General features: G+C 40.7%; 1 protein-coding gene across 1 annotated transcript in view; it reads left to right on the forward strand.

Moving 5' to 3' along the window:
* Positions 1 to 13079: 13079 nt before the first annotated feature.
* DNAH6 (dynein axonemal heavy chain 6) overlaps positions 13080 to 27130 on the forward strand; it is a 210701-nt gene continuing 196650 nt past the window's right edge. The window contains exons 1-3 of the mRNA XM_055122229.1: positions 13080 to 13304; positions 22051 to 22221; positions 22815 to 22822. Coding sequence (XP_054978204.1) covers positions 13080 to 13304; positions 22051 to 22221; positions 22815 to 22822 — 404 coding nt within the window. The remainder of the gene's footprint in view (positions 13305 to 22050; positions 22222 to 22814; positions 22823 to 27130) is intronic.

The following is a 27130-nucleotide window of genomic DNA, read 5'->3' on the forward strand; positions in this document are numbered from 1 at the left end:
TGAGATGCCAGGAGGAACCCAAGTACCACCAGTTGTGACTCAAAAACTAACAAAAAATCCACGTAGTGAGATTTTAGAAAGAAATAAGGATAGGTGGGTGTTCAACATGACATATTTGTCCTAATAAATATAAAAAGAATTTTTAAGTACTTTTTTATCTCAATCTCTTGGTTTCTTAGGGAACCTAATTTCAAGATCTTCCTGCTGTCTGGCCCACATCCAAAAGAACAAAAGCAACCTGTGTTGACACAGATCTGGGGAGAAAAAACTCTCCTTCACTGCTGGTGGGAATGCCCACTGGTTCAGCACTTTTGGAAAACAATATGGATGATTCTAAAAAAATTAGAAATTGAGCTCCCATTTGACCCAGCAATACCACTCCTGGGAATATATCCTAGAGAAGCAAAAAGGTATAGTAGAAATGACATTTACATTTGTATGTTCCTTGCAGCACTGTTTACAATAGCCAAAATCTGGAAAAAACCAGAGTGCCCAAAAACAGATAACTGGTTAAAGAAACTTTGGTACATCTACACAATGGAATACTATGCAGCTGTTAGAAAAGATGAAGTCACGAAATTTGCATGTAAGTGGATCAACATGGAAAGTGTCTTGTTAAGTGAAATCAGTCAGAAAGAGAGAAACAGACATAGAAAGATCATTCTCATCTCATCTGTGGAATATAAAGTAACAGAGTGGGAGACTAACAACCAAGAGTAGTAGAGATAAGAACCAGGAGGTCTGCCCCACAGTTTGGAAACTGACCTCACATGCTGGGGGGAAAAGCAGCTCAGATAGAGAAGGGAACACCAAGTTGAGGATGTTGGGAGGACCCATTTGGGTTGAAAGCTGTGTGCCGAAAGTAGACCATGGACCGAACATGATGGCCACTCAATACCTCTATTGCAAACTGCAGCACTCAAAAGGTGAGAGAACAAAAGGAATACCCTGCCGCAGAGGCAGAGTGGGATGGTGGGGGGTGGGCTGAGGGTGGTGGGAGGGATACTGGGAACATTGGTGGAGAATGGGCACTGGTGGAGGGATGTAAAGGATCATTGTATGACTGAAATGCAAACACAAAAGTTCATAAGTTTGTAACTGTACCTCACGATGATTCACTAATAACAATTTTTTTTAAAAAAACAAAAAGATCTTCCTGCTGTTGTCCACTGTGTGTCACTGTCTTCTTACCAAAGGCACAATTTCCAGTTTTAGTTTGCCTAATTGTGTATCTTTAAAAATGAATAAAAATAATGCTAGGGATTACAAAAATCACAGCAAAGGCAAAAGATGATGCAATTTGACACTGAAGAGATGTTTCCAAGAAGATTTATTCTACTAAAATTAGAATGGTAATATATCTTGGAGACTACTGTCTGCATTTACTATATTTTTATATTTTTTCTCTTTCTTTTCTCTAGCACAAGTCAGCAAAATTTTTCTTTCAATGATCAGACAGAAAATACTTTCTACTTTGCACATTTTTGTCACAACTCAGCTCTGCGTTTTAGTGAGAAATCAGCAACAAAAAAATATAAGCAAATGGCCGTGGCTGTATTCCAAACTTTATTTACAAGACCAGGCAGCAGTCTTGATTCAGTCTATAGCAGTGCTCTTTACCTTTTCCCATACCATTCTGAATTTGTTTCCTTCCTCCGGTCAGCCTGTCCTACCTATTGGCTTCTTAATCTCAGTCCTGCTCCCACCCCACCCCCATTTCCATGATTTTCACCCATGGTGCCCTTGGACTATCCTGGCTGCAAACAGGGGCTCATTCAGCCCCAGCTTGCGAAACCTATAGGACAGTGTTTGCTCCCCCTGCTCTATGCTACTAAGGCTCTGACAAAATGCGGTTGCAGGGGAAAGTAGGGTGTTTTCACACTAACACCTGTCAAAGCTTTTACACACTGCCGTTTTTGTCCCTAAATATGGAAACTGGAGGAACGGTAATTGAAATATTTGAGCTCTTTGGAACCTCCAGTCTCCAGTTGAAAGTCCAAAGGCAGAGTGCAAGGTGATCACCTGGCCTGAGAGTTAGCATCTGAAGAGACAAGCAGGTCTTGTGGGGCTGCCCCTTCATCTATGGGATGTGACAGTCTCTCCAGGCAGAGTGAGAGCTGAGAGGGAGTGTGGCACAATCAGCTAGTATCTGAGAACTGGGTGTCGCCCCAAGAGCCCAGTAACAATGGAAGGACATTCACCAGCGCAGACTGGAGGAAAAGCTCCAGAGAAGGAAGTGAAGGTGCTGGTTTCATGCGCAGGAGAGGTAGGATGACGGGGCAGTTCAGGGTATCTTCTGCACTCTGACTCGTGCTTCCAACTGAAGACAGGGGGTCCCACAGACTCCTCTCAGGATCAAGAGTAGAGAAGCTCTCAGAACTCATTTTACTTACTGTATCTGTGCTTCACTGTAAGCAAGTATCCTTTAAAATAAGTCAGGAAGAGTCAAAGGTGAGAAGTGGCAGGGCAAGGTCGGAAGGAAGGGTGAGAAACTTGTGTTCTCTGCGGCCGCTCTGCCTTATCTCCACAAGCTCACCAACCCCGTCCTTAGGAGGTTTTGTGGGAATTTCACTATGTAGCAGGATTAAGATATCTCTCAGATATCTTAAGATATATCACTGTATCACTGTCATCCTGTTGTTCATCGATTTACTCGAGTGGGCACCAGTAACATCTCTATTCCTCCCAGCCCTGAGATTTTAGCAGCCTCTCCTTACTCGTCGTTCCCAACGATTGGAGGCTCTTTCAGGTTCAGGGGAATGAGACCTATCATTACTCTTTTTGGCAAATCGAATACACCATGGATAGCTTGCCAGGCTCTGCCCGTCAGGTAGGATATATATCTCAGATATATACATATATATATGGATATATAGATTGGCTGGGTGCTGAGAAAAGGCTTTTTTAAAATTCTTTTATTTTCTTATTTACTTCTGGTGATAGAATGGGTAGTTGGCTCATGCTCAGAGCTATTCTTACCTTTATACATACTCAGAGATCACTCTTGGTGGTGCTTGGTGGACCATATGTAATGCCAGGGATGGATCCAGGTGCCTCAACTCTTGTTCTGTCTCTCTGGCCAGGAAAGAGTTGGCAGGTTGCAAACTAGCAGGCTCCTTTTATTTGATTATCCTGTGTGACGCTGGAGGTCAAACACGGGACTGCACACATGCAAGGCAAGTGCTCTATGGCTGCACGACATCCCTGGCCATACTACTCCATTTAAAACCATCTTCTGGGGCTCCCAGGGATGGAGAGAGGGAGGGGGAGAGGGAGGGAGGAAGGGGGGGGGGTGTGTGAGAGAGAGACAGAGAGAGACGGAGAGAAGACTCAGGTGCAAAGCCTGGCAAAGCAGCGGCTGCGGGGGATCACTCAGTCACTGGCTCTGCTCCTGCCCTGCGGCTCTGCTGCCTGGGCCTGCAGCCCTCCAAGTGCGCTGTCTCCTGCCCACAGCAGCCAGCGGTAAGCAGCCTAACTCAAAGGATGTGACCACTGGTGAGCACCACAGCTGAGCGCTGTAACCACCAACAAGTGTGTGAGCCCTCCCCCGCCACACACCACACACACACACACACACACACATCGTACAACAACCTTCCACCCCGTCGTGTGCCCCAATCCCCCACCAGGAAGGGAAGGGAAGGAGAACAGTGCTCTCATTCAAAACTACCTTCAGTACTACATGCGTTTGACCACAAGGTGGTGATGAAGCAACAAAATACCCTATCACAGGTTCCTCTTGTACTGCAGAAAGGATGAGCCACACCTAGCAGTGCTCAGGGGCCACTGGCTCCATGCTCAGAGCAATACCCTGGGCAGTACTTGGGAGTTGGTGGGGAGGGGGCATAAGTGATTCCAGGGATGGAATCATGGTCACTGCATGTCAGGTGACCTAAAATGCCCTGCACTCTCTCTCGAGTGGAAGCACTTTAGAAGACTGTGTGTGGCCTTTGGGAGGACACTTATCTGCAAAGTCCCTAACTCTAAAGGGCAAATGGTCCCAAGCTGCTCTGAGAATCTCACAATGATGCACAAAGAATTGTACACTCACAACAGTGAATACACCTTGAAGCAGTTCAGTCTGAAAGCCGCTGAACTGTGCACAGCCGGGGCTAACACACACTGTAAATTATGGTACTCCAACTATCCCCACTTCTACCCTTATTAGTATCTGACTTATCATCCCTGGCTACATAGAGAAAATAGAGGAAACATGTCTGCAAATCTGCCAATTTAGCTAGTCCATTCCCATCCTCCTCCCATTAAGTGTATTCTCCTTTGCGTGGCAATTTACTTTCTGCATTTCTTTGGTAGAGTGACTTATCGTATTGGAAACGGAATTTCCAATTCAGAATTTTCAGTCATTAAACTGCTCTAGGATTCTGGAAGAGGCAATAATTAAGGGAGTTTAGGATGATAAAAACAAGTCGGCAAACTTGTTCTTTGTAAGTTCAGAAAATGAGGATGGCACCAGAGAACATAATGTTAACAGCAAAAGTATCACAGAATAACCAAAGATCTAGGATGAAAGAAAAAATCAGCAGGCAGATGTAGGATAACATTGGTTTGTCCTTTCAGCCTTGCCACAGGGAGCTTAGGTTTATTGGGTTACTCCCATCACAGTGCTCCCATTCCTCTGTGTTTATTTGTAACTTCTTTCTTTGTTCTCTGTTAACTTGTAAGTATTGCTTTTCTCTTCTCCTTAAGTCCTTTGCATAGTTAATTCAGAGCAATGTCCTTTTTGTATAGACACAGGAAGACTGTTAATGCTATGCTTCTGTAACTTGGGAGTTAATTGACTCCAGATAATAATACCTCCCGGGCATCTGTTCTCTCTATTTAAGCCTCAGTTGCCCTTACTTCCTAGCACCCCAAAGCAGGGCCCTGACAAGGGACTGGATGAAACCAGGGCAAGTGATGAGCTACCCTGACATCAAAATAGGCCTGGCCAAAGCGCCATAATACTTAACTATAAGTTAGGAGCATGGTCATGGACAAATTCTGTCATGATCCAAAAAGTAATAACTAGATTCAGACCCTGCTAAGGGTTAGGAATGATTAATCCGGCCTGAGCACTGTAGTCTGAGTCTGTGGCAAGATGTCCCCGGGAGAGCCACCCTAAAAGCTCAATGTAACTCTTATTGTGTCCATACAAAATAATATTAGGAAGTAGAATTAAGATATTAATTAAGATGTTAATTGAGTTATTGGATTAAGGAGAGCAAAAACACCCCTAAGTGATATTTTGCCCTTGAGCAGAAGGGCTTTTGATATGCTGATTGTGCTACCAGACAGGTTGTGGTGTCTACCCCCAATGCAGAGTTAGAAAGGAGAAAGAGAGAGAGAGAGAGAGAGAGAGAGAGAGAGAGAGAGAGAGAGAGAGAGAGAAAGAGAGACCGAGAGACCGAGAGACCGAGAGACCAGGGCAGCAAGATAGAGTGTGAGAGACTAGCAAGGGGAACAGAGGGAAAAGAATGTAGGGGAAGAACGCAGGGACAGGCGCGTGGAGCGACAAGAGACGCAGCTATGAGAGGGGGAGCCGAGAACTGAGTGGGAGAGACAGGAGGAGACAGGAATGAAGGGCAGTGTGAGACTAGAATGGGGGGCTCAGAGAGACTGGAACAGGCGAGTGAGGAGAATGGAATAAACGGCAAGTGATCACCAACCAGCCTGGCCCTCGTTTCCTCCTTTGTCTGCCCATGGCATGGGCCACTCTGGGGTGGGCAAATGGACAGAGTCCACCAAACATGAGCTGAGAGAGAGAGAGAGAGAGAGAGAGAGAGAGAGAGAGAGATTATACAGGGAAGGATCTGTTAGGAATGATCCAGGTACTCCTCTGCCGGCAGACTGTCATTTCAGTTGTGGCCCTAGGTCCAATGCTGATCTCTGGAAAGTCACTGGCCTCTGCCCTAACCCCCTCCATCTCTCTCTTTTTTTAAATTTAAAAAAAAATATTATTTTTAATAGTGAATCACCGTGAGGTACAGTTACATACTTACAAACTTTCGTGTTTGCGTTTCAATCATACAATGATCGAGTACCCATCCCCCCACCAGTGCCCATTCTCCACCACCAGTGATCCCAGTATCCCTCCCACCACCCCCACCTCATCCCCCCCACCCCATCTCCCCCACCCCACCCCACTTCTGTGGCAGGGCATTCCCTTTTGTTCTCTCTTTCCTTTTGGGTCTTGTGGTTTGCAATAGAGGCATTGCCCCCTCCCCAGCTCTTAGCATATTATCCAAATCCCTGAATTAAGAGAGCCTGCCCCTCTCCAGCACCCTAACCCCTATAAATTCTAGTGTGCTTGCTGTGCAGAAATGGGGTGGATCCTTGGGCTAAATTCCACAGTCAGCCTTTGAAGACCTTTCAGGACTTCTGCACTTCATTCTGCACTTCAGGAATCTCTCAGAGACCATGCACTATATATGGAATGTTTTTCTCACCCGCCCTCTTTTATGAAGGTATGAGCCAGTCTCAATCCCACCCTACTCCAGTTTCGTATCACTAGCGTCTCAATCGTGCCCTCTTGGCACCATCACCGGTCACCACCCAATCTCTAGACTTGTAGGCTAGTCTTTCTGAGCTGCCCCACTACTGCATCTTTAGAATATTCTCAGAAAAGACATGATGCTGTATATACCGGCATTTCTCCACCAGGGGCCACAAACCCAGTGTGGGCCACCAGAATACTACAAAGGAGCCACAGGTGTCACTGCCATCCCGTTGCTCATCGATTTTGCTCGAGCGGGCACCAGTAACGTCTTTATTGTGAGACTTGTTGCTACTGTTTTGGCATATCGAATATGCCATGGGTAGCTTGCCGGGCTCTGCCGTGCAGTTGAGATACTGAGTGGGCTCTCCAAGAGGGGCGGAGGAATCGAACCTAGGTCAGCTTCATGCAAGGCAAACACCCTGCCGCTGTGCTATCACTCCAGCCTTACAGTTGCACAGGTGAAAATTCAGAAATGAAGACCAGGGCATGAGGCTAGGAGGGCAGCCAGTGGACAGGGCAGAGGGCATAGGAAGGAAAGAAACGGGTCTGAGAGGGGCCACAATTGAAAAAGGTTGAGAAACACTGGTATATAGAGAACTAGCAATTGTAGAACCGGCCCTAGTAATTTTTTTATATACCAATTTTAGATAAACATGTAGTTTATCTAAAAGTTTAAAATGTAAAACTTTAAACTTTTAAAAGTAATTTATTTTAGAAGTCTGTTTTAAGTTTAAAACCGTGGAAGAAGGGACTAGAGAGACAGTATGACAGGTAAGGCGCTGGCCTTGCATGTGGCTGGCCCAGGTTCAATCCTTGGCACCCCATGGTGATTCCTGAGTGCAGAAGCAGGAATAAGCCCGAAATATAGCTGGCTGTGTCCCAACATCCCCCCAAACCCACCCCAACAAAAACAAACAAGCAAACAAAAAACATGAAAGAAATAGTATTGCTCTGATTGATTTGGTGAAGTTGTGGAGAATGTCGAGACACTCACATCTAGAGCATCTTGCTCTCGAGAGCAGCAGTTCCCAGTGGTTCAGAAGCAGGCAAGATAAGCAAGAGTGCTCTGCCTTTAGTTCTGCACACACACACACACACACACACACACACACACACACACACACACACACACCTCATAGCAATTTTTCTGATTGCCACCAAAGAGGCATATGGGCCCTTTTAAGTGAAAAAGTTTCTATTTTCACAAGTGGAAAATAGAAACAGTTGGCATGAGTTTGTTGACTCACGAAATGCTGAAATAGTACCCGGCCTTTATTTACCAGATCTCTGTGAAATGACTCTGCTGCCTAGGAACCATGAGGTTCATTCTGCTCTGACTCTGCCTTTGAGTTCTGTGTACAGCATGAGTTAGCTTAAGCATAGCAGAATTTAATATAGTTTTCCCAGGACCTCATAATCTCAGACAGGTTTTGTACATCTTAAGGTGAAATCTCACCAAAATTTAGTTCTGCAAAATTCTCAGATAATGGCTAACCTGAAAATATTCTATTTAATTGTGGCGAAATAGAAGCAAAGGTAAAATATTCCAAGTTCTAACTTTTGTACTATCTCCCCAACCCCTAGATTTCATTTCAGAGATGCAGTAAATTTTTCATCTTTTCAAAGTTTGTATTGGAAACAAAGACTATTGCTTCTTTCTCTCTTCTTCCTTCTTTCCTTCCTTCTTTCTTTCTTTCTTTCTTTCTTTCTTTCTTTCTTTCTTTCTTTCTTTCTTTCTTTCTTTCTTTCTTTTCTTTCTTTCTTCTTTCTTTCCCTTCTTTCTTTCTCTCTTTCTTTCTTTCTTCCTTTCTCTCTCTTTCTTTCTTCCTTTCTTCCTTTCTTTCTTTCTTTCTTTCTTTCTTTCTTTCTTTCTTTCTTTCTTTCTTTCTTTCTTTCTTTCTTTCTTTCTTTCTTTCTTTCTTTCTTCCTTTCTCTCTTTCTTTCTTTCTTTCTTTCTTTCTTTCTTTCTTTCTTTCTTTCTTTCTTTCTTTCTTTCTTGGTAAAGCTTATTGTATACTAACGTGTGCTAATGAGAGCTTTCTGGGTGCTAAGAGAGGACAAAGAACAGATTTTATTAAGATGTTGCTGTATTGAATACTATTCATCAAATTTATTTCCTTTGCTTCTTTTTTTTTTTCACTTTTTGGGTCTCATCCGGCAATGCACGGGGTCAGTCCTGGCTCATGCACTCAGGAATTACCCTGGCAGTGCTCAGGGAACCATATGGGATGCTGGGATTCGAACCTGGGTCAGCCGTGTGCAAGGCAAATGCCCTACCAGCTGTGCTATCGCTCCAGCCCCTGTTTCCTTTGCTTCTTAGACTTAGTATTCAACTAAATTTCGACCTCCTTTTGGCATCTTTACTCATACTTGGTTCTTACCTATTTTTTTGTTCACTTGTTTTCCTTTCAGCAATGTTTTATATGCTAAATATTCTAATTCAGTTTTATAAGCTATTCAGTCATATTAATTATGGTTGCAAAAGTGTGACATTGGTATTGGTCCTTGTTTTGCAACCACAACCATGATCTAGTTCCAGAATATTTTCCTTATGTCAAATAAGAACATTATACCCATTGAGCAGTAACTTCCCATTATCCCTCCCTGGCCCCTGGCAACCATTAATTTGCTTTCAATCTCTATAAACTCATCTATTATAAATGTTTTATATAATGGAACCACACACTATGTGGTCTATAGAATCTTATTTACTTATCTACAGGTTTTCAACTTCTAATCAGGTGGTAGCACATGACAATATTCCCACCCATTGAGTTAATTGACTATTGAATTTCAGTTCCAATGTGTCAGGTTGTTTTTTTCAGATATTGTTTATTTTCTGTGCTGGGAATTAAATCCAAGTCCTCCCATGTGCTCTGCCACTGAGTTACATACCTGGCCCTACTAATTTTTTTCATATGGGTGTCTCATATCTCCTAATTTTTCCTATCTTGTGTTTTATCTCCCAATCACTTCAACATTTAGTGACATTGTGTTTTTGTTTATGCTGCAAATGCATGTTCTCTCCTATTTTCATTCATGTGCTCCTGATTTCTCATGTCACTAGTTGTCTTTGATTATCTGTTGCATACTGCCATTGGAAATCTGTTACTGAGATGTCTTCACATCTAAGATGGTGTAATGTTCCACTAAAGAATTTTTGTTTCATCCCAAATCTAAAACATTGGGTGTTTAGAGAGATTTGCTGAATAGTATTCAATACAGCAATATCTTTATAAAACCTGTTCTTCTTTCTTTAGCTCCCAGAAAACTCTCATTAGCACACATTAGCACACAATCAGCTTTACCAAAGAAAAAAAGAAAGAAGCAATAGTCTTTGTTTCCAACACAAACTTAGAAAAGATTAAAAATTTACTGCATCTCTGAAATGAAATCTAGGGGTTGGGGAGATAGTACAGAAGTTAGAATCTATCTGCCTTGCCAGGTTTCAAAACCGGGACCCCATATGGCCCCCTGAGCCTCACCAGGAGTAATCCCTGACTACAAAGCCAGGAGTAAGCCCTCAGCGCTGTTGAGTGTGGCCGCCAAACCTCAAATCAAAAATAAACAAAATAATAGTGAAAACTAGTTTTTTGATACTCCTGACATTTCTAACTATAATTTTATGCTTTCAATATTAGGTTGGCTTTGAACTTCTTTTTCATTACAAGTTTCTAGAAATTATTATATTTTATTATAATATAATAATTATACTTTATTATTTTATTTTATTTGCTCTGGTTAGCTACGTGTGCACCTTTTATCTCTATGGAACTTATATTTATTATGTCTACATTGAGTTTTTTAATTGTTTCTAGAATGGTTACTCCTACTCTCTTGCTATTTCTACCCTGATTGGAAACTAGAGAATTCAGATTCTGGTTTAGTCTGCCACAACTAGATGCCAGCCTGGAATTAACCCCTTCGTCTCTTTTGGGCTCAGTTTGCTTGTAAATCAAATGGGGGAGAGTTCAATTAAGTGCTCTGTAATCTTAGCAGTTACCCAAGCCCCCCAGCCTAGGACGGTTGTACTGATCAGCCCAGACGCCGCGGGTCCCCGGACAGTGGAGAAACCGCCGACAAGAGCCAATCATCTACGCAGCAACACTTTCGACGTCGATGATTGGTGGAGAGCCGCAGAGGCTCCGCCCGCACCCTGCTGCTAGGCAACGGGAAACATCCCTGCTGGGAGGCGAGTGTTGGACTCCCACACCCGCTTTTGCTCTATCTCTGGGGACCCTCCGCGCCAGCTGCTCTAGTCAAACCTGGTGAGTCCTGCAAAACGGAGCTGGGCTCCGGCTTCCAGGCCAGAAACTCAGTGTGGCTTTGAGTTCGTGAGCAAAACGCAAGAGGCAGAGCGAGTCACTGCAAAGGCTTTTCAGTGGTTACCTTCCAATTCCTTGCCAATTTAGAGGTTGGGAAATGAGAGACCAAGTGCTCATATGTGGGTGCTCAGATCTACACCTGTGCTAAATCGCCACGAGTCATACGTGGTCGCCTAATTGTGATCTGTGCTAACTCTGAAATCTTGACAGAGGTGGCAACAGAAATCAGAGTATCGCATGAATAAATTTGACACTTGTTGTATGTTGAAAGGTTAATATTTGAGAAATGTTAAAATAGTTGTTTAAATTAAGTTTGTTACCTATTTTCTGTTTCTGGATTTAATTCCTGGCACCACCAGATGTGGCCCCAAGGTGAGGGGAGGAGAGGGACAAATTTTCCTCAAATAGTGAAGGCCATTTACCAGGAATCCACAGCCAATATCATACTCCATGATGAAAACTAGAAGCTTTTCTTCCAAAATAAGCCTACAAAACTAGGATAATTTCTCACCTTTACTATTAAGTATTGGAATATTGAATAATATTGGACATCCTTGCCACTACAATTACACAAGAAAAAGATATTAAAGTGTTTCGAATTGGTAAAAAGTCAAACTATCATTATTCATAGATAACAAGGTATTATATTTAGAAAACCCTATCGCACTGTTCATAGATTTGCTAGAGTGGGCACCAGTAACATCTCTATTGTGAGACTTGTTACTGTTTTTGGCATATCGAATGCGCCACAGGTAGCTAGCCAGGCTCTGCCCTGGGGGCAGGATACTCTCGGTAGCTTGCCTGGCTCTCCGAGGGGGACAGAGGAATCAAACTTGGGTCGGCCGCGTGCAAGGCAAATGCCCTACCCGCTGTGCTATCACTCTAGCCCCTGTGCTATTGCTCCAGCCCAGAAAACCCTATAGACAAAAAAAAAAGTCCTAAAACAATGGACTTACATAGTGAGGTGTTAAATTAATATGCAGAAATCTATAGCTTTTTATATGCAGTGAAGTAGAAGAGATAATTTGAAATCCCATTCAGAGTTGTGACAAAAAGTCAAGTACTATCTGGGAACTAAGTTAATAAAGAAAGTGAAAGGCTTATACAAAGAAAACTATATTCACTATTTAAAGAACTAGAAGAAGGCACAAGGAAATGGGAGTGCATACCCTGCTCACTGGTTAGAATGATGGCAGAATTGACCATCATTATGGTCTTATTATGACCATCCCATCCCAAACACTGTAGAAATTCAGTGCAATCCCCATAAAAATTCCCTTGGCATTTTTTATAGATGGATTAAATGCTGCTAACATTTATATGAAGTGATGAAACTGCCCCAAATAGCCAAAAGAGTCCTCCCTGGGATGGGGGAAGATTGGAGATTTGCTTTTCTCTAACCTTAAATTATACTCTTAAACTATAGGAATTAGAAATGTGTGGTACTGGAATAAAGGCAGGTTTTCAGATCAGTAGGATAGAAATGAGATCCCAGAGAAGAACCCTCAGGTATATGGATGGACAGCTTATTTTTGACAAAGGAACTAGACTTGTGAAATGGAACAAGGAAAACGTCTTTAATTGATGGTGCTGTGTAACTAGTTAGCCACATGCAAAAATGTGAATCTTGAGCCCTATCTCACACTATACACAAAGGTAGTATAAAATGGACTCATAACTTCTCCGTTAGATCCAAATTTATATAATACACTGGGGAAAACAGGCAGAACTCTTTTTTTTTTTTTTTTTTTTTTGCTTTTTGGGTCACACCCGGCGATGCACAGGGGTTACTCCTGGCTCTGCACTCAGGAATCACTCCTGGCGGTGCTCAGGGGACCATATGGGATGCTGGGAATCGAACCCGGGTCGGCCGCGTGCAAGGCAAATGCCCTACCCGCTGTGCTATTGCTCCAGCCCCCAACAGGCAGAACTCTTCATGACATTAACTCTAAGCATTTTCAGTGCTTCTAAGCCATTTACCTATTTACTTGGATCTCTCCTCTCTCTCTCTCTCTCTCTCTCTCTCTCTCTCTCTCTCTCTCTCTCTCTCTCTTGCTCTCTCATTCTCCACCCCTCATCCCCCTCCCTCATGGTTGGGCACACCCAGTGGTGTTCAGGGCTTCCTCCTGACTCTGTCCTCATAAATCACTCCTGACAGTGGTGCCAGTAGTCGAACCTGGGTTGGCTGGGTGCCAGGGAAGTGCCTTAAATACTCTAATTTTTGTCTTTTTTCCCCTCCAGATCCTATCCTTTCCAGGATGGCTGCTGGTCCTTCAGGGAGTGATTTAAGTCTGAAAAATGAGGAAGAGGAGGAAGAAAACCCTATACTTAAAAGACTGAATAGCGTAAGAGAAAAGGGAATACTGAGTTTAGTAGCACCCACAGAAGATGAATCTGCCAAACAAACCTTGACATTTAAGCATTCAACCAAAGCACAGGAGAAGACAAAAAGACGACAACAGGCTGTGAGGCTGGAGCCTTTGGTAGGTGGAAAAAAATAGCATTTAACTAGTTTCTGGCTGTAGAGAAAGTTTCAAGATTCTTTGGGGGAATGGAAGTCACTTCCAGACTCTTAGTTAACAAAAACAGATATGAAACCTGAAAGTAAGATTTTCGCATGACACTGAAACCATTTGTACAAACAAAACTGAGCTCTCGGCACAATTTGAGGTTGGGGGATACAGAGGCAAAGTTTTTCACTGTATCAATCCTGGAACAGATTATAAGACTTATTGTAGGTATTAGGGTACCTTTTAATATGGGGAACTTTATAAGAAATATACGTCAATTTCAAAGGATATAATTTTATTGTGTTCAAAAAATGTTTAATTTCCTTAAAAGTATGCATATCTAAATATGCTAAATTTTAAGACTATTTGATTACAGGATTAAATTAATATAATGGAAGAGGGGAAAGTGCATAAAGCAAAAAAGCGAAAGTTTTGATGCCATTCTGAAATGTTATTGTCATTAATAGCTATAGCTCCTCCAACTGTTTTATATGTTTAGAGTAAGAAAATAGACTAAATATTGATATTGAAAAATGATTGTTTAAATTAAGCAATAGAAATAGTGCATGTAGAGCCTGTACTAGTGGTTGCACTATAACTCTTTGCATGAGGGTATTGATTCTATCATTAGCATTATTTGGTGGTTTGTTTGTTGGTTTTGCCATATCCCACAGTGCTTTGGGCTTACTGCTGGCTCAGAATCATTCTGCAATCTCAGGGGATTGTGTGTGGAACTGGGGATTGAATTCAGATCAGCCAAAGCAAGCACCTTATCCAATATACTATTTTTCTGGTTTGATCACTCTATTGTTATATCCATTATTCAGTCTTCTGTTGATGGAAGTTTAGGGTAGAGGATTCTTTGGTGCAGGTTCTTTTTATTCAGTACTGTAAATATGTCATACCATTCCCTTCTTGTTGGTCCATTTTGATTTAAGAAATCGAACAGGAGTTTTATGTTGCTTGCCTTGTATTTGAGTTTTTATTTCCCTCTTGCTGCTTTTAGGAGTCTACCTGTCTGACTCTTGATATTTTGAATTCAATGTATCTTGATGTTCTGTTTGTGCCTATTTTGTCACTCTTTGGGCCTCCTGAATCAGTTCTCTCCTCAGACTAAGAAAGTGCTCAGCTATTATTTCTTCCACCAGCCATTCTTCACCTTTCTCCTATTCCTCTCCTTCTAGAAGTCCTACAATTCAGAGGTTGTTCCTCTTGCTCTTGTCCACTAAGCATCTTTTATTATTATTTTTAATTAATTAATTTTTATCATTTCAAATATAATTCTGTAATGAATTCTATTCCAGTCAGTAACACCTTTGACAGTTTAGCGTATTTCAAGTCCTGGGTTAAGCTTTCTGAAAACATAAAAATGCATGAAATGTGCTACATAAAGACAAGTCCTAAAAAGCTTTAGATAAGATGAGCATATACTTAAAGAGAAAAAGCATTGAATAGAGAATTGACAAAAATTTTGTGGACATTTTTGTTATTTTCATTCAAGTAACATATAATGTTCATTCAAGTAACAATATAATGCATATAGTATAACATTATAACATTATAATTTATTACATTGTAACAAATTTCTGGTGTTTATCATTATGAATTATTATGTAAAATACATTTTCACCCATAAAAGAAATGTTAGAATTTAAGAAAATGTAAGATGTAAGAAATGTAAGATGTAAGAAAGCATTTTGAATGAATAAACACAAAAGGCAGAAAGTTGTGTCTGTAGTTATTCTATATTTTCATTATCTGTTATTGAGTGTGACTAAACATCTTATATACCTAACTTTCTTCATTTAAAAATAAATATCTTTTCTTTTAACTCTTCTTTTGATAATATTGTGTGACTTGCTTTTGAGATGGCTGTTTCAATTTTTTTACTTCTCCCACTCGACTGCTGAGTGCTCCTACTATATTCTTTAGCTCCTTCACTTCTGTTTGAATAGGTTCTTTGATTTTTTTTTCTATTAATCTGTCTCTGAGTTTATTGAATCTCTCTTTCAGTGATTTCCTCCGTTCCATGAACACTCCAGGAGAATTACTCTGGGGTCATCCATAGGCAGCATTGAAAGTTCTACTGCACTTGAGGACTTTCCTGGTCTTCTGTTCACATCCATTCATTTCCCCATTATTCCTGATGCTTCAGGGGAAGTAGGGTCCAAAGGACTTTGAACAGTGAGCTGGTACTTCCCATCACAGTATCAGCCAGTATTCATGACACTACTTATTTCTGGCAGTTACTGCTGCCTTCTGAGAATTTTTGTCAAGACTCATGGGAACAGAACTAGGTCCAGAACTCTGACCACGTGAGGGTGGAGCCTGGACAGGGATTTAACTTCGAACAAATAATTTGACAGGGCAGCTACACGATCTCACCAGACTGAGACAGGACTGGTGGGGGTGGAACTAGACTTCAGATTCTTTTTTGTTTTTAATTTTATTTTGGGTTGGATAGTGCAGTGGGTAGGGCGTTCACCTTGCACGTTGATGACCCAGGTTCGCTTCCTCCACCCCTCTCGGAGAGCACGGCAAGCTACAGAGAGTATCCCACCCGCACGGCAGAGCCTGGCAAGCTACCCGTGGCATATTCAATATGCCAAAAACAGTAACAAGTCTCACAATGGAGACGTTACTGGTGCCCACTCAAGCAAATCGATGAGTAACATATGACAGTGATACAGTGATAAAATGATTTTATTTTTAAGGATTGTGGTTTATAATACTGTGAATAGGGCTTCTCGCATAAATCATTTCAGCATCACAGCCTCCACTGGAGTGCTATCCCTTATATTTTACTTAGAAATACTTTTATTTTCTTTCCAATTTCCTTTTTCACACAGTCACTGTTCAGTAGTGAGTTGTCTAATTTCCAAGTTTCAGTTTTTTTCCTCATTTTTGTTTGTGATTAATTTCTATTTTCAAAACATCATGGCCTGAGAGGACAGTTGATATAATTTCTGTGGAGATATTTTGTGATCCACAATATGGTCCATCAGGTAGAATGTCCCGTTTGAACTGGTGAAGAATATGCACTAGAGTTTAGGGCCATGGAGGGCCCTATATATCCTGTGAGACCCATCCTTTCCATTTCTTCTTTCAAGACCACTTCTCCTTTCTTTCTTCCTTTCTTTCTTTCTTTCTTTCTTTCTTTCTTTCTTTCTTTCTTTCTTTCTTTCTTTCTTTCTTTCTTTCTTTCTTTCTTTCTTTCTTTCTCTTTCCTTTCACTCTCCTTTCTTTCTCTCTCTCTTTCTTTCATTCTCTTTCTCTCTTTTTCTCTTTCTTTCTCTTTCTTCCTTTCTTCCTTTCTTCCTTTCTTTCTTTCTTTCTTTCTCTTTCCTTTCACTCTCCTTTCTTTCTCTCTCTCTTTCTTTCATTCTCTTTCTCTCTTTTTCTCTCTTTCTTTCTCTTTCTTCCTTTCTTCCTTTCTTCCTTTCTTTCTTTCTTTCTTTCTCTTTCCTTTCACTCTCCTTTCTTTCTCTCTCTCTTTCTTTCATTCTCTTTCTCTCTTTTTCTCTCTTTCTTTCTCTTTCTTCCTTTCTTCCTTTCTTCCTTCCTTTCTTTCTTCTTTCTTTCTTTCTTTCTTTCTTTCTTTCTTTCTTTCTTTCTTTCTTTCTTTCTTTCTTTCTTTCTTTCTTTCTTTCTTTCTTTCTTTCTTTCTTTCTTTCTTTCTTCCTTAAATTTATTTGGGGGTGGGTTGGTGTCATACCCAGCAGTGCTCAGGTTTACTCCTGGCTCTGTACTCAGAGATCACTCTTTGTCAGGATTAGGGGACCATATTGGATACCAAAGATCAAACCTGGATTGGCCACATGCAAAGCAAGCACCTTAGCCACTGTACTATAACTCCAGCCCAACTTTGCTGAATTTTTGCTTGGCTAATTTATTCAGCAGTGATAGAAGAGTGTTAAATTATATGGTGTCGCTGTCAGTATTTTTCTTAATGTCTATTAGCAGCTGTTTTATATAGTTTGATGTTCATCTTTAGGTGCATGTATGTATAGAGTGTAAGTTCTTGATGTAAAAATCAACCCTGTCAGACATAGAAAGATTGCACTCATCTGTGGAATATAAAATAACAGAGTAGGAGACTAACACTCAAGAATAGTAGTATATAATACCAGGAGGTTGGATCCATGGCTTGGAAGCTGGCCTCACCTGCTGGGGGAAAGGCAGCCCTGATAGAGAAGGGAACACCAAGTAAAATGTAATTGGAGATCCCACGTGGGAAGTGAGATGCATGCAGAAAGTAGACTAGAGACTGAACACGATGGCCACTCAATACCCCTATCGCAAACCACAACACCCAAAAGGAGAGAGAGAACAAAGTGGAATACCCTGCCACAGAGGTGGGGTGGGGTGTGGGGGGGGACGGGATTGGAGGGTGGGAAGGATACTGGGTTCATTGGTGGTGGAGAATGGACACTGGTGGAGGGATGGGCTCTCAAACATTGTATGAGGGAATCACAAGCACGAAAATAAGTAAATTTGTAACTGTACCCTCACGGTGACTCTCTAATTAAAAAAATAAATTAAAAAAAAATCAACCCTGTCACTTATAACCTTTTTAATTTGAAGTGTCTGTCCAGTCCAGCATATTAAAGGGAATTATTTACCTATAGGATTATTTATGAGACTGTATTTACCCTGAGTATTCAAATATGTCTCTTGTTGGGTTAAGTTTTCTGATCCATTTGTCACTCTGTCTCTTGGTGGGTTCAGGCCATAGACCTTGAGCAAGATTATTGAGATGAAGAAATTCATTACCATCAGCTTGTAGAAGTTATGTGTGTTTGTAAAGTTTGTCATACATATATATATATATGTATGTATATATATGTATATATATATACTTTTACCAGTTTTATTTTCACTGGATATATTTGAATTTATCAGCTCTTTTATCGTTCCAATTTTAGTATATGTGCTGCCGAAGCGAGCACTTATCAGCTCTTTTAATGCTTCTGGAAAAACTGGTTTCAAGGTTATGAACTTCCTAAACTCGTTGGCCCATGAAGTTTTGTATCATTCCTTCAATTCTGAGTGATAATCTAGCTGAAACAGAGTATTTTTTTAATGAGATGTTCATTAAGCAGAGTTTTTTTTAAACAAACAAACTAAACAAAAAAAAAAAATCCCAACTATATTCCACCTTTCTCTTCTGGCCTATAGAGTCTCATTTGATAGATCTGCTGTGAATCTTATGGGAGTTCCTTCCCATGTCAGTTCCTTCTTTGATCTTGCTGCTTTTAGTATTCTGTCTCTGTCTTTGGCTTTTGTCATTCTAATTACAGTGTGTCTTGGAGTTTTTCTCTTTGTGTCTATTATGATTGGGACCCTTCAGGCCTCTTGGATCTGGGATGCCTGCATTCCTCAACTCTGGGAAATTCTTTTCTATGATTTCTTAAACAGTTGTTTTTTTCATCAAATTGCTTCCTCAGCAATTCTGATGATCCTTCTCTTGTTCCTCTTGACCCATCCCGTAGCTCTCTGGTGTGCTGTTTATTCTTTTTCAGTCTTCTATCCTACCCATATCTTCTGTTGTTTCTAGAGGTTTCCTGCTTCTCCCTTGGAGCTCACCATTTTTTTCCTCGGCTGCTATTACTCTGCTCTTGAGATCTTCCATTGAGTTTTAAATTTAACCCACCATACATACTTCTAATTGTAGTTTTCTCATTTATGGTCTCATAAATGCTTGTGCCAAATTAACTACCAGCACTATTGTTTCTTTAAACATTAAGCATTCTCAACATGGCATCTCTGAAGTCATTATCTGAGAGGTGATAGAGCTGTTTGGTACTGGTAGAGGCTTCCATGCTATTTTCTTCCCTCTTTAGGGTACCAGACTGAGTATTGTTGCTTTCCTTTTGTATAGATCCTCTCCCAACAATGTTTGGCATTTTCTAGTTTGTGATTTTGAGTCCTGATGAAGATTATGGGGCTACTTTCAGTGCCATCATGGCTCTGGCTATGATTTAAGGCTCTGATTTCTGACTACCACCACTCTCTCACAGAAGGCTTTTCTGTGGATATGTGGACAAAGTTAGGAGTGAAGAATTAATAACACAAGTTCTTTGGTGGCAACGAGACCTACTCCTAAGTCTGTGGGACCGCCATAGTAAATGGAAGTGTGAGGGTCGTGAGGCAGTTATAATCCTTTACATTTATTTTATAACTTGAAGTTTGTCCCTTTTGATCCCTGTTTTTTTCCTAATAGTAATGATATTAAGTACTCTCAAACTGTTTTGTCCCCCTCAAGTTTACACCTTTGGAAATTATTTATCGTTTTCTTTCTGAGCTTGATTTTTATTTGTATGTTTATAGATCTAACAGTGAGATTATAAGTTGTTTTCATTTCTTTCTTTTTAAAATTTTTTAAATTTTATTGAATCACCATGAGATAGTTACAAGCTTTCATGTTTGGGTTACAATCTCACAATGATCAAACACCCATCCTTCCACCAGTGCACATTCCCCACCACCAGTATCCCGGGTATGCACCCCCCCCTTTCCCATCCTCCCCCTGCCTCAAAACACTTAAGCTGTTTCTATATCTTGGCTATTTTATTTATTTATTTATTTTTGTTTTCTATATTGGCTATTTTAAATAACGATTTGGTGAGCATGCAGTTGCAGGTAGCTTTTCAAATTAGTGTTTTTATTTTCTTCATTTTATTTTCTTCATTCTTCAAATTTCCATCTCATATAGCAGTTCTAGTTTTTGTGTTTTTGTAGTTGTTGTTGTTTTGCCTTTTGGGTTACACCTGGCGATGCACAGGGGTTATTCCCCCTGGTGGTGTTCAGGGGACCATATAGGATGCTGGGAATCAGACTTGGGTCGGTCGCGTGCAAGGCAAATGCCCTACCTGCTGTACTTCAGCCCCCAGTAGTTCTAGTTTTAAGTTTTACAGAACCTCTAGTTTTTTCCAAAGTGAATATACCAATTTACATTCCTGTTCATGCTCTCATAAATGCTTATGCTTCTAATAATGTATAAGGGACCTATTTTCTCTAATTCCTCAACCAAACCAGTTTTGGTGTTAGCCATTCTAGTAGCTCAAGTCATAGCTCATTGTGGTTTTGATTCACATTTTATTAATAGTAATAATGATAAGCATATTTTCCTGTGCCTGTTGACCATCCATACGGTTTTGGAAAGATACATGTATACAGATCCTTTGGCCATTTTCTCCAGCTGGAATGTTTATTTTTTGGCTATTGAGTTATCTGGATTCTTTGTATATTTTAAATATTAACCATTTATCAGATAATGCTATTTCCAAATATAGTATCCTCTCTGTTTGGTAGCTTTTTCATTTTATTCATAATGTCCTTCATTGTGTAAAAGGTTTTCTCCCCTTTTAGCTTATGATTTTGGCCTGTCGTCCATTTCCACAATGTTCATTGTTGAGATATATACCCTACCCCCAAATAGGTAGTGCCAGGTAATCTTATCCTTTTATTAGTGTGTGGCTCCAGAGGCATTTTTTTCCAAAACTGCGTTGTTTTCTATACTTACTCTCAGCTTGCTTTCTCAGTCCAGTACATAAAATATTAGCTATCACTCTAAGCTCAGTAAAATTTAAATCGTTTTTGTAAATTATTTGCTTTAATTATGTTGAAAGATATATAATTTTTAGATTTTGGGCCATACCTTGTGTTGCTCAGGAATTACTCTGGGATCTTTGCTCTCAGATCATTCCTGGTGTAGCTCAGAAGATCACATATGGTGCTGGAGATTGAACTGAAGTCAACTGCATGGAAGGCAATCACCTAATCTCTATTCTGTCCTTCTGGCCCCAAATCTTAAATATTTTTTGCCTTCTAAAAACTCATAGGCATTTGGTGCCACTTCTAAATAACTTGACCTGACTCTGCAGGTGTGATAATTCAGTACGTGAGGTCAGCATCTAGATAGGAGCCTTTGCGGTCACACTGGGTGCTATGTAGTGTTCATGCTGAGGTCTGAAACTTGGGGTCTAGCACATGCAAGGTATGTGTGCCAGCCCTTTGCACTATCTCTGTGGCCTTGAACAACATATTTTTATTTCCCGAATTTGAAGTTAATTTCACCATTTATTTATTTATTTATTTATTTATTCATTCATTAATTCATTTATTTTTGCTTTTTGGGTCACACCCGGTGATGCACAGGGGTTACTCCTGGCTCATGCACTCAGGAATTACTCCTGGCGGTGCACAGGCGGACTATATGGGATGCTGGGAATCGAATCTGGATTGGCTGCGTGCAAGACAAATGCCCTCCCCGCTGTGCTATGGCTCCAGCCCCTAATATCACCACTAAAAAAACCATTTTCAATCAGTTTTAGACTTGGGAAGCAATTAATAATTTTTTGATATGGTAGGAGGACTTCATGTTCCTCTCTCGGTAGTGCTGTAGTGAATGGCGGTTTATAATAACAAACAGTAAACATATTTTTATGCCTTTGAGAACTTTCTGTTATAATTTTGCTCTCCAAAGTGTTGACTAAAGTGAAGAATTAATAGAAAACAAGTAGGAAAGTCTTAAACAATAGGTCATGAACAAACAATGGTTGTAACTGTTTAAATGATTTTGATGGGTATATTATAAGGTAAAGAATAAGGTATGTGATGAATTTCCAACAGGAATGGAGTCCAGTAGACAGTGAAGAATAAGACAAGCTCATGCGCCTATTGAAAAAAATTAATATCTCTCTTTTATTTCCCAAAGCCAGCTCTAAAAGTCTACCAGGACCATAAGAAACCTGAGTATATATATAGCGAGAACCGACGTCGATTAATTACTGATGGAATCTTGGCTCCAGAAACCAAGGAGGATAACCAGACTGCCAAATCAGTTGTTCAATTTCTTCAGCAAAGTACTGTAAAAAAAAAGAAACAGGTATAATATTAAAGTTTTTTCTCCTGTAAATTTAATGTAGCATGGCTAACAATTTTTTATTAGGAAAAATAGCACATTTCCCCCACTCTCCTTTCCTATCAATTTATATAATTTGGTGAATATAACAACTTTTAGTTCTATCTATTAAGGAAATTTCGGCAGTTGAGGAAAATTGTGCAGAAAACTTTAAGCTCTACCATCTTCTGATTCTCCCCTGCATGCTAAGTGAAGCTACATAATGGTTGCTGTTTTGTTTTTGTGTTGAAGTAGCACTGCACTGTAGCACTGTCGTCCTGTTGTTCATCAATTTCCTCCAGCGGGCACCAAAAACATCTCCATTGTGAGACTCATTGTTACTGTTTTTGGCATATTGAATACACCACGGGTACCTTGCCAGGCTCTGCCGAGTGGGCGGGATACTCTTGGTAGCTTGCCAGGTTCTCCAAGAGGGATGGAGGAATCGAACCCAGGTCAGCTGCATGCAAGCCAAATGCCCTACCCACTGTGCTAGAAGAGTTTTATTTTGGAAATTTATTTAAAGGAATTTGAGAGGAGAAATGACAAGAGAGACAGACAGAGGGACAGACAGACAGGTGCACAGGCTTCTCCAGGAAAAAACCTAGAGAACACATTTCAGGTCGAGTTGTGGGTGAATCTCCAAAGAGCATAAAGGGCTCCTCAGGCCTTTACAAAGCTGATTTCACGGTAGGGCTCTGCCCAGGTTTCCCTACTACAAAATAATATAGTAGGTCTGATAAAAGAGTCTTCTGCTAGGGCAGTGTCAAGAGGAAATGCCTTAGATTCTTGATAATCTTTTGCATATTCTTGTATGATTCTTTATCATATTCTTTGGATTCTCTCTAAGCTTCTCCTTTTGTGAAAGTAGTGGGTAATGCCTATTCTCCCTTCTGTGGGTAGTGCGTTATTCTCTATCTTATTTTCCATCTCCAAAGAGATGCATCTTGAAGTAATTTGATTTTTCTTACTTTGGACCACTTTAGGGCTAGTGACTAGACAACTTGCTGAAAAGCTCTTTACAATGGGAGGTCCCTTATCTATCTGCCTTCAACATTGCCCCATAGAGATTTCACACCGTTAAGTCTTTTAAAAGGGGTACATAGGTGAAGCCCATCTTCTTTAACTTCTTCCTGCTGGCAAAGGGCATAGACCTGCCTATATAGGGGAGTAAAACCTTATGCTACTTACTATGAATGGGGTCTAGGCACTGGTTTATTGGGTTTCAGAGCTATAAAAATGTGATAGACTTGAAAACAATTATATATGTATAAAATGATGCATACATATATACACACATACATACATATGTGTGTATATATGTGTATATATATATCACTATCACATATCACTGTCATCCTATTGTTCATAGATTTGCTCAAGTGCACTCCAGTAACATCTCTATCCATCCCTGTCACGTGCTAGTGTACCCCGATGGCCTATTGGGGGCTCCTTCAGGATAAGGGGAATGAGGACCGTTGTCGTTACTGTTTTTGACATATCAAGTACGCCACGGGTAGCTTGCCAGGCTCTGCCATGCAGGCAGGATACTCTCAGTAACTTGCCGGGCTCTCTGAGAGGCTTTTGGGGTGGCCTCTAATTGCTTTTATAGGTGTTCCCAGTCTACCGAATGTAATGTTTTGGTCGACTGGCATGTTGTAACAATCTGCATACTGACGAGCATGCACCTGCCTGCATCTCTGGGCAGCACCTGGGACATCTGCAGCCCAGGTGCTCCTTGAGGTTGATGGAGTAAACCCAGAGGTTGTTGAGCAGCTGGAAGAGTAGGACCCTATCGTGGAGGGTCTGTGCCAGGTCAAACACCTGCACCACATACATACATATACATATATATATATATATATATATATATATATATATATATAAAATTGGCTGGAGCAATATCATAGCAGGTAGGGCGTTTGCCTTGCACACATCCAACCTGGATTCAATTCCTCCATCCTTCTCAGAGGGACTCTCCGGCAAGCTACTGAGAGTATCCTGCCCGCATGGCAGAGCCTGGCGAGCTACCCGTGGCATATTCGATATGCCAAAAACAGTAACAAGAAGTCTCACAACGGAGACGTTACTGGTGCCCGTTCGAGCAAATCGATGAGCAACGGGATGACAGTGACAGTAATATATAAAATTAAGGCCCAAAGGGGCAAATAAGGGCTTTTCCTGATCCAGAGAAGACACAGTATTTAAGAAATTAAGAAAACAATGGCCACAGCATAAGTATTGGTTCCTTTATTTTGAATAATGATGAGTTGGCTATAAAACAAAGGGTTAGCTTCTGTTTTTGCTGGTTTTCTGTAAAAAGACACACTCTTATAAAAAAAAAAGACATGCTATTTATTTTTAGAAGAGAAGAGTAACTCCTAGCTTTTTTAAAAGAAGTTGTAAATTATCAATGGGTTCACAGGAGTAGGTCCAGTTGATTCAGCTATCAGAGTCTACACATTGAGGCAGAAAAAAGCTGGGTTTTTTTTTTTCCTGGAAAGGTGAGAAATTTAAGTAAATTTTATAGCAGCAGGAATACTAAAGGGAATTTGATAAGGTCCCTACCTGCAGTAGTTAATCTGAAGAGGTTCCATTTTTCTAGGTTTTTATTAAGACCCAGTTGCCAGGGTGAAATTTTGGTTGGAGGTGATTCTCTATTTCAGTGGGACAAATAGCATTTCCATATTCTTGAATTTCCTGCTGCACCTATTCTTGATGAATAGCATACTCAGTAGTTCAAGACACTCAAAATCTCAGTAAGAAATCTGTTGTTGAAGCCCCAGAGATAGTACAGGGGGTAAGATGCTTGCCTTACACACAGGTTCCCGGAACCCCACATGGTCTCTCAAACCCCACCAGGAGTAATTCCTGAGTGCAGAGCCAGGAGTAAGCCCTGAGCACTGCTGAGTGTGGCCAAACAAACAAACAAACAAAAAACAAATAAAATGAAACTTGTTAAAATGGCCTACAAACAATAGCTCAAAGGGAGAAAGTTGGAATTTTTCCTTATGATCTATTCCATACCTGAGAAAGGGTTACAGGCAAGAATGAGAAACATGACTCAATTTTCTAACATAATCTCCCTAATACTCTTTTTTTTTAGGATGCGATTGAATTTTAGCACCTGTACTGATGATTGAGGGTGCCAGACTGTGTGGAGCAGATAAATAACTTTTAAAGCAGAGAGTAAATCCTAGGTGACTTTAGCAGTGAAAAAATTCTGTTGTCACTCTGTAGTGACCTGGGTAAGCCAAATTTATGGGTTATTTAATTCCTTCAATAATATTTTAAAGACTGTTTTGGCTTTCTCAGTACAGGTAAGGAATGCTTTTGTCCACCTAGTAAAAGTGTTGACAAAAACCAATAATTAATTTAAAAAATACTCTCTTGAAAGGGTCTAAGTCCCATCACTGAACAGGAATTAAGGGCGGTCTTTCTAGCTATGGCATCTGCTTGCTTGTTTTATTTTGGGAGGATGGGGGATGGACCACACCCAGAGTGCTCAGGGTTTACTCCTAGCTCTGCACTCAGTGGTCACTCCTGGCAGAACTTAGGACTTGGTTACTCTCACGTAACAGCAAGAGCGGGTGACCCGGTGACAGGGATTGAACCCAAGTCAGTCATGTGCAAAGCAAACATCCTACCTGCTATACTACTACTCCGGTCTCCTTGGCTATTTTCCTTAATTATCTCAGTCTTACCCTTTTTGATGCACATTTCCCCATCCCCCTCAGTACATAACTATTTTTTCCAGTATTAGATTCTCTTTTCAATGTATTTATGGGTTATTTTAGCTATTAGGAATCTTCATTATTTCTAGATATCCATATATAAATGTAGAATATATGGAACTATATTAAGTTCTAAGGAAGTTCTAACTAAGGAAGCATATTTAGAATCTACAGAAGATGTTTAAGTCCTTCAGGCAATTGGCAGGCCAGGTGAGAGGGCTTACTGTCCTTTGAGCTGAAGCTCCCCTTGGCAAGGCCCTAGTTTCCACTGTCACAGTCAGAATAATGGCAAGGAATGAAGCCAAAGAATAAACAAAAACTAGGCTGCTACAATCAGTAAACCAAGTTTCATCTGGATTCTCCAAAGACGCATTTTTAAACCTGGCCTTCCAGAATATACCTGTTTCATTGCCTTTGTAAGGCTAGAATCTGATTTCCATTAAAAAAGGGGGGGGTCATGATACTGGAGCATGGTTTATACTCCAGCTTCCTTTCTCATTTACATTTGTTTGCTTTTAATAAACTTGGATCATTTTTTTTTTTTGCATAAACACAGTAAAACTAGTGACTGTTCTTATTTGGAGTGCCCAATTATTTCCTGAGAGGTTCTGGAGATTTGCTTAAGACAGAATATTACTTGTGTTAACCAAGAAATTAATTTTCTAACTGCACAAAAGGGTTACCCATGTTTGATCAATGTGGAGACTTTCTTTTTTATTTGGGCCATACCCAGGGGTACTCAGAACTTCCTCCTTGTTCCATTCTTAGGGATCACTCCTGGTAGTGCTTAGGGGACCACAAGGCAGTGCTGGGGATGGAACCTGGGTAGCATGCATGCAAGGCAAGTGATCCCTTGTACTCTCTGGCCTGACTCTCTTCACAGGCATGAGGTCTGACATGTTCATCTCATTCTTCTTTGGGGTTGAGAGAGATCAGGATTCCCAGGAATGCTCTCTTGACGTTAAGAGCAGGGCACAAGCAATGGTCACAGATCTGAGCAATCCTTGTTTTTCATAGCAGGGACATTCTCAGTTTTTCCTCAGCTTATCTGTCTTTTAGGGTTTCCCAGAGGTTTTCAGAGAGCCAGCAATGACAATTCTTGTCACTTGAACCTGCTCTTGTTCATACCCATCCCTTTGGATTCTGTTTTCCTGGAAAAG

The sequence above is a fragment of the Sorex araneus genome, chromosome X (genome assembly GCF_027595985.1).
Source record: "Sorex araneus isolate mSorAra2 chromosome X, mSorAra2.pri, whole genome shotgun sequence".
Classification (NCBI taxonomy): domain Eukaryota; kingdom Metazoa; phylum Chordata; class Mammalia; order Eulipotyphla; family Soricidae; genus Sorex; species Sorex araneus.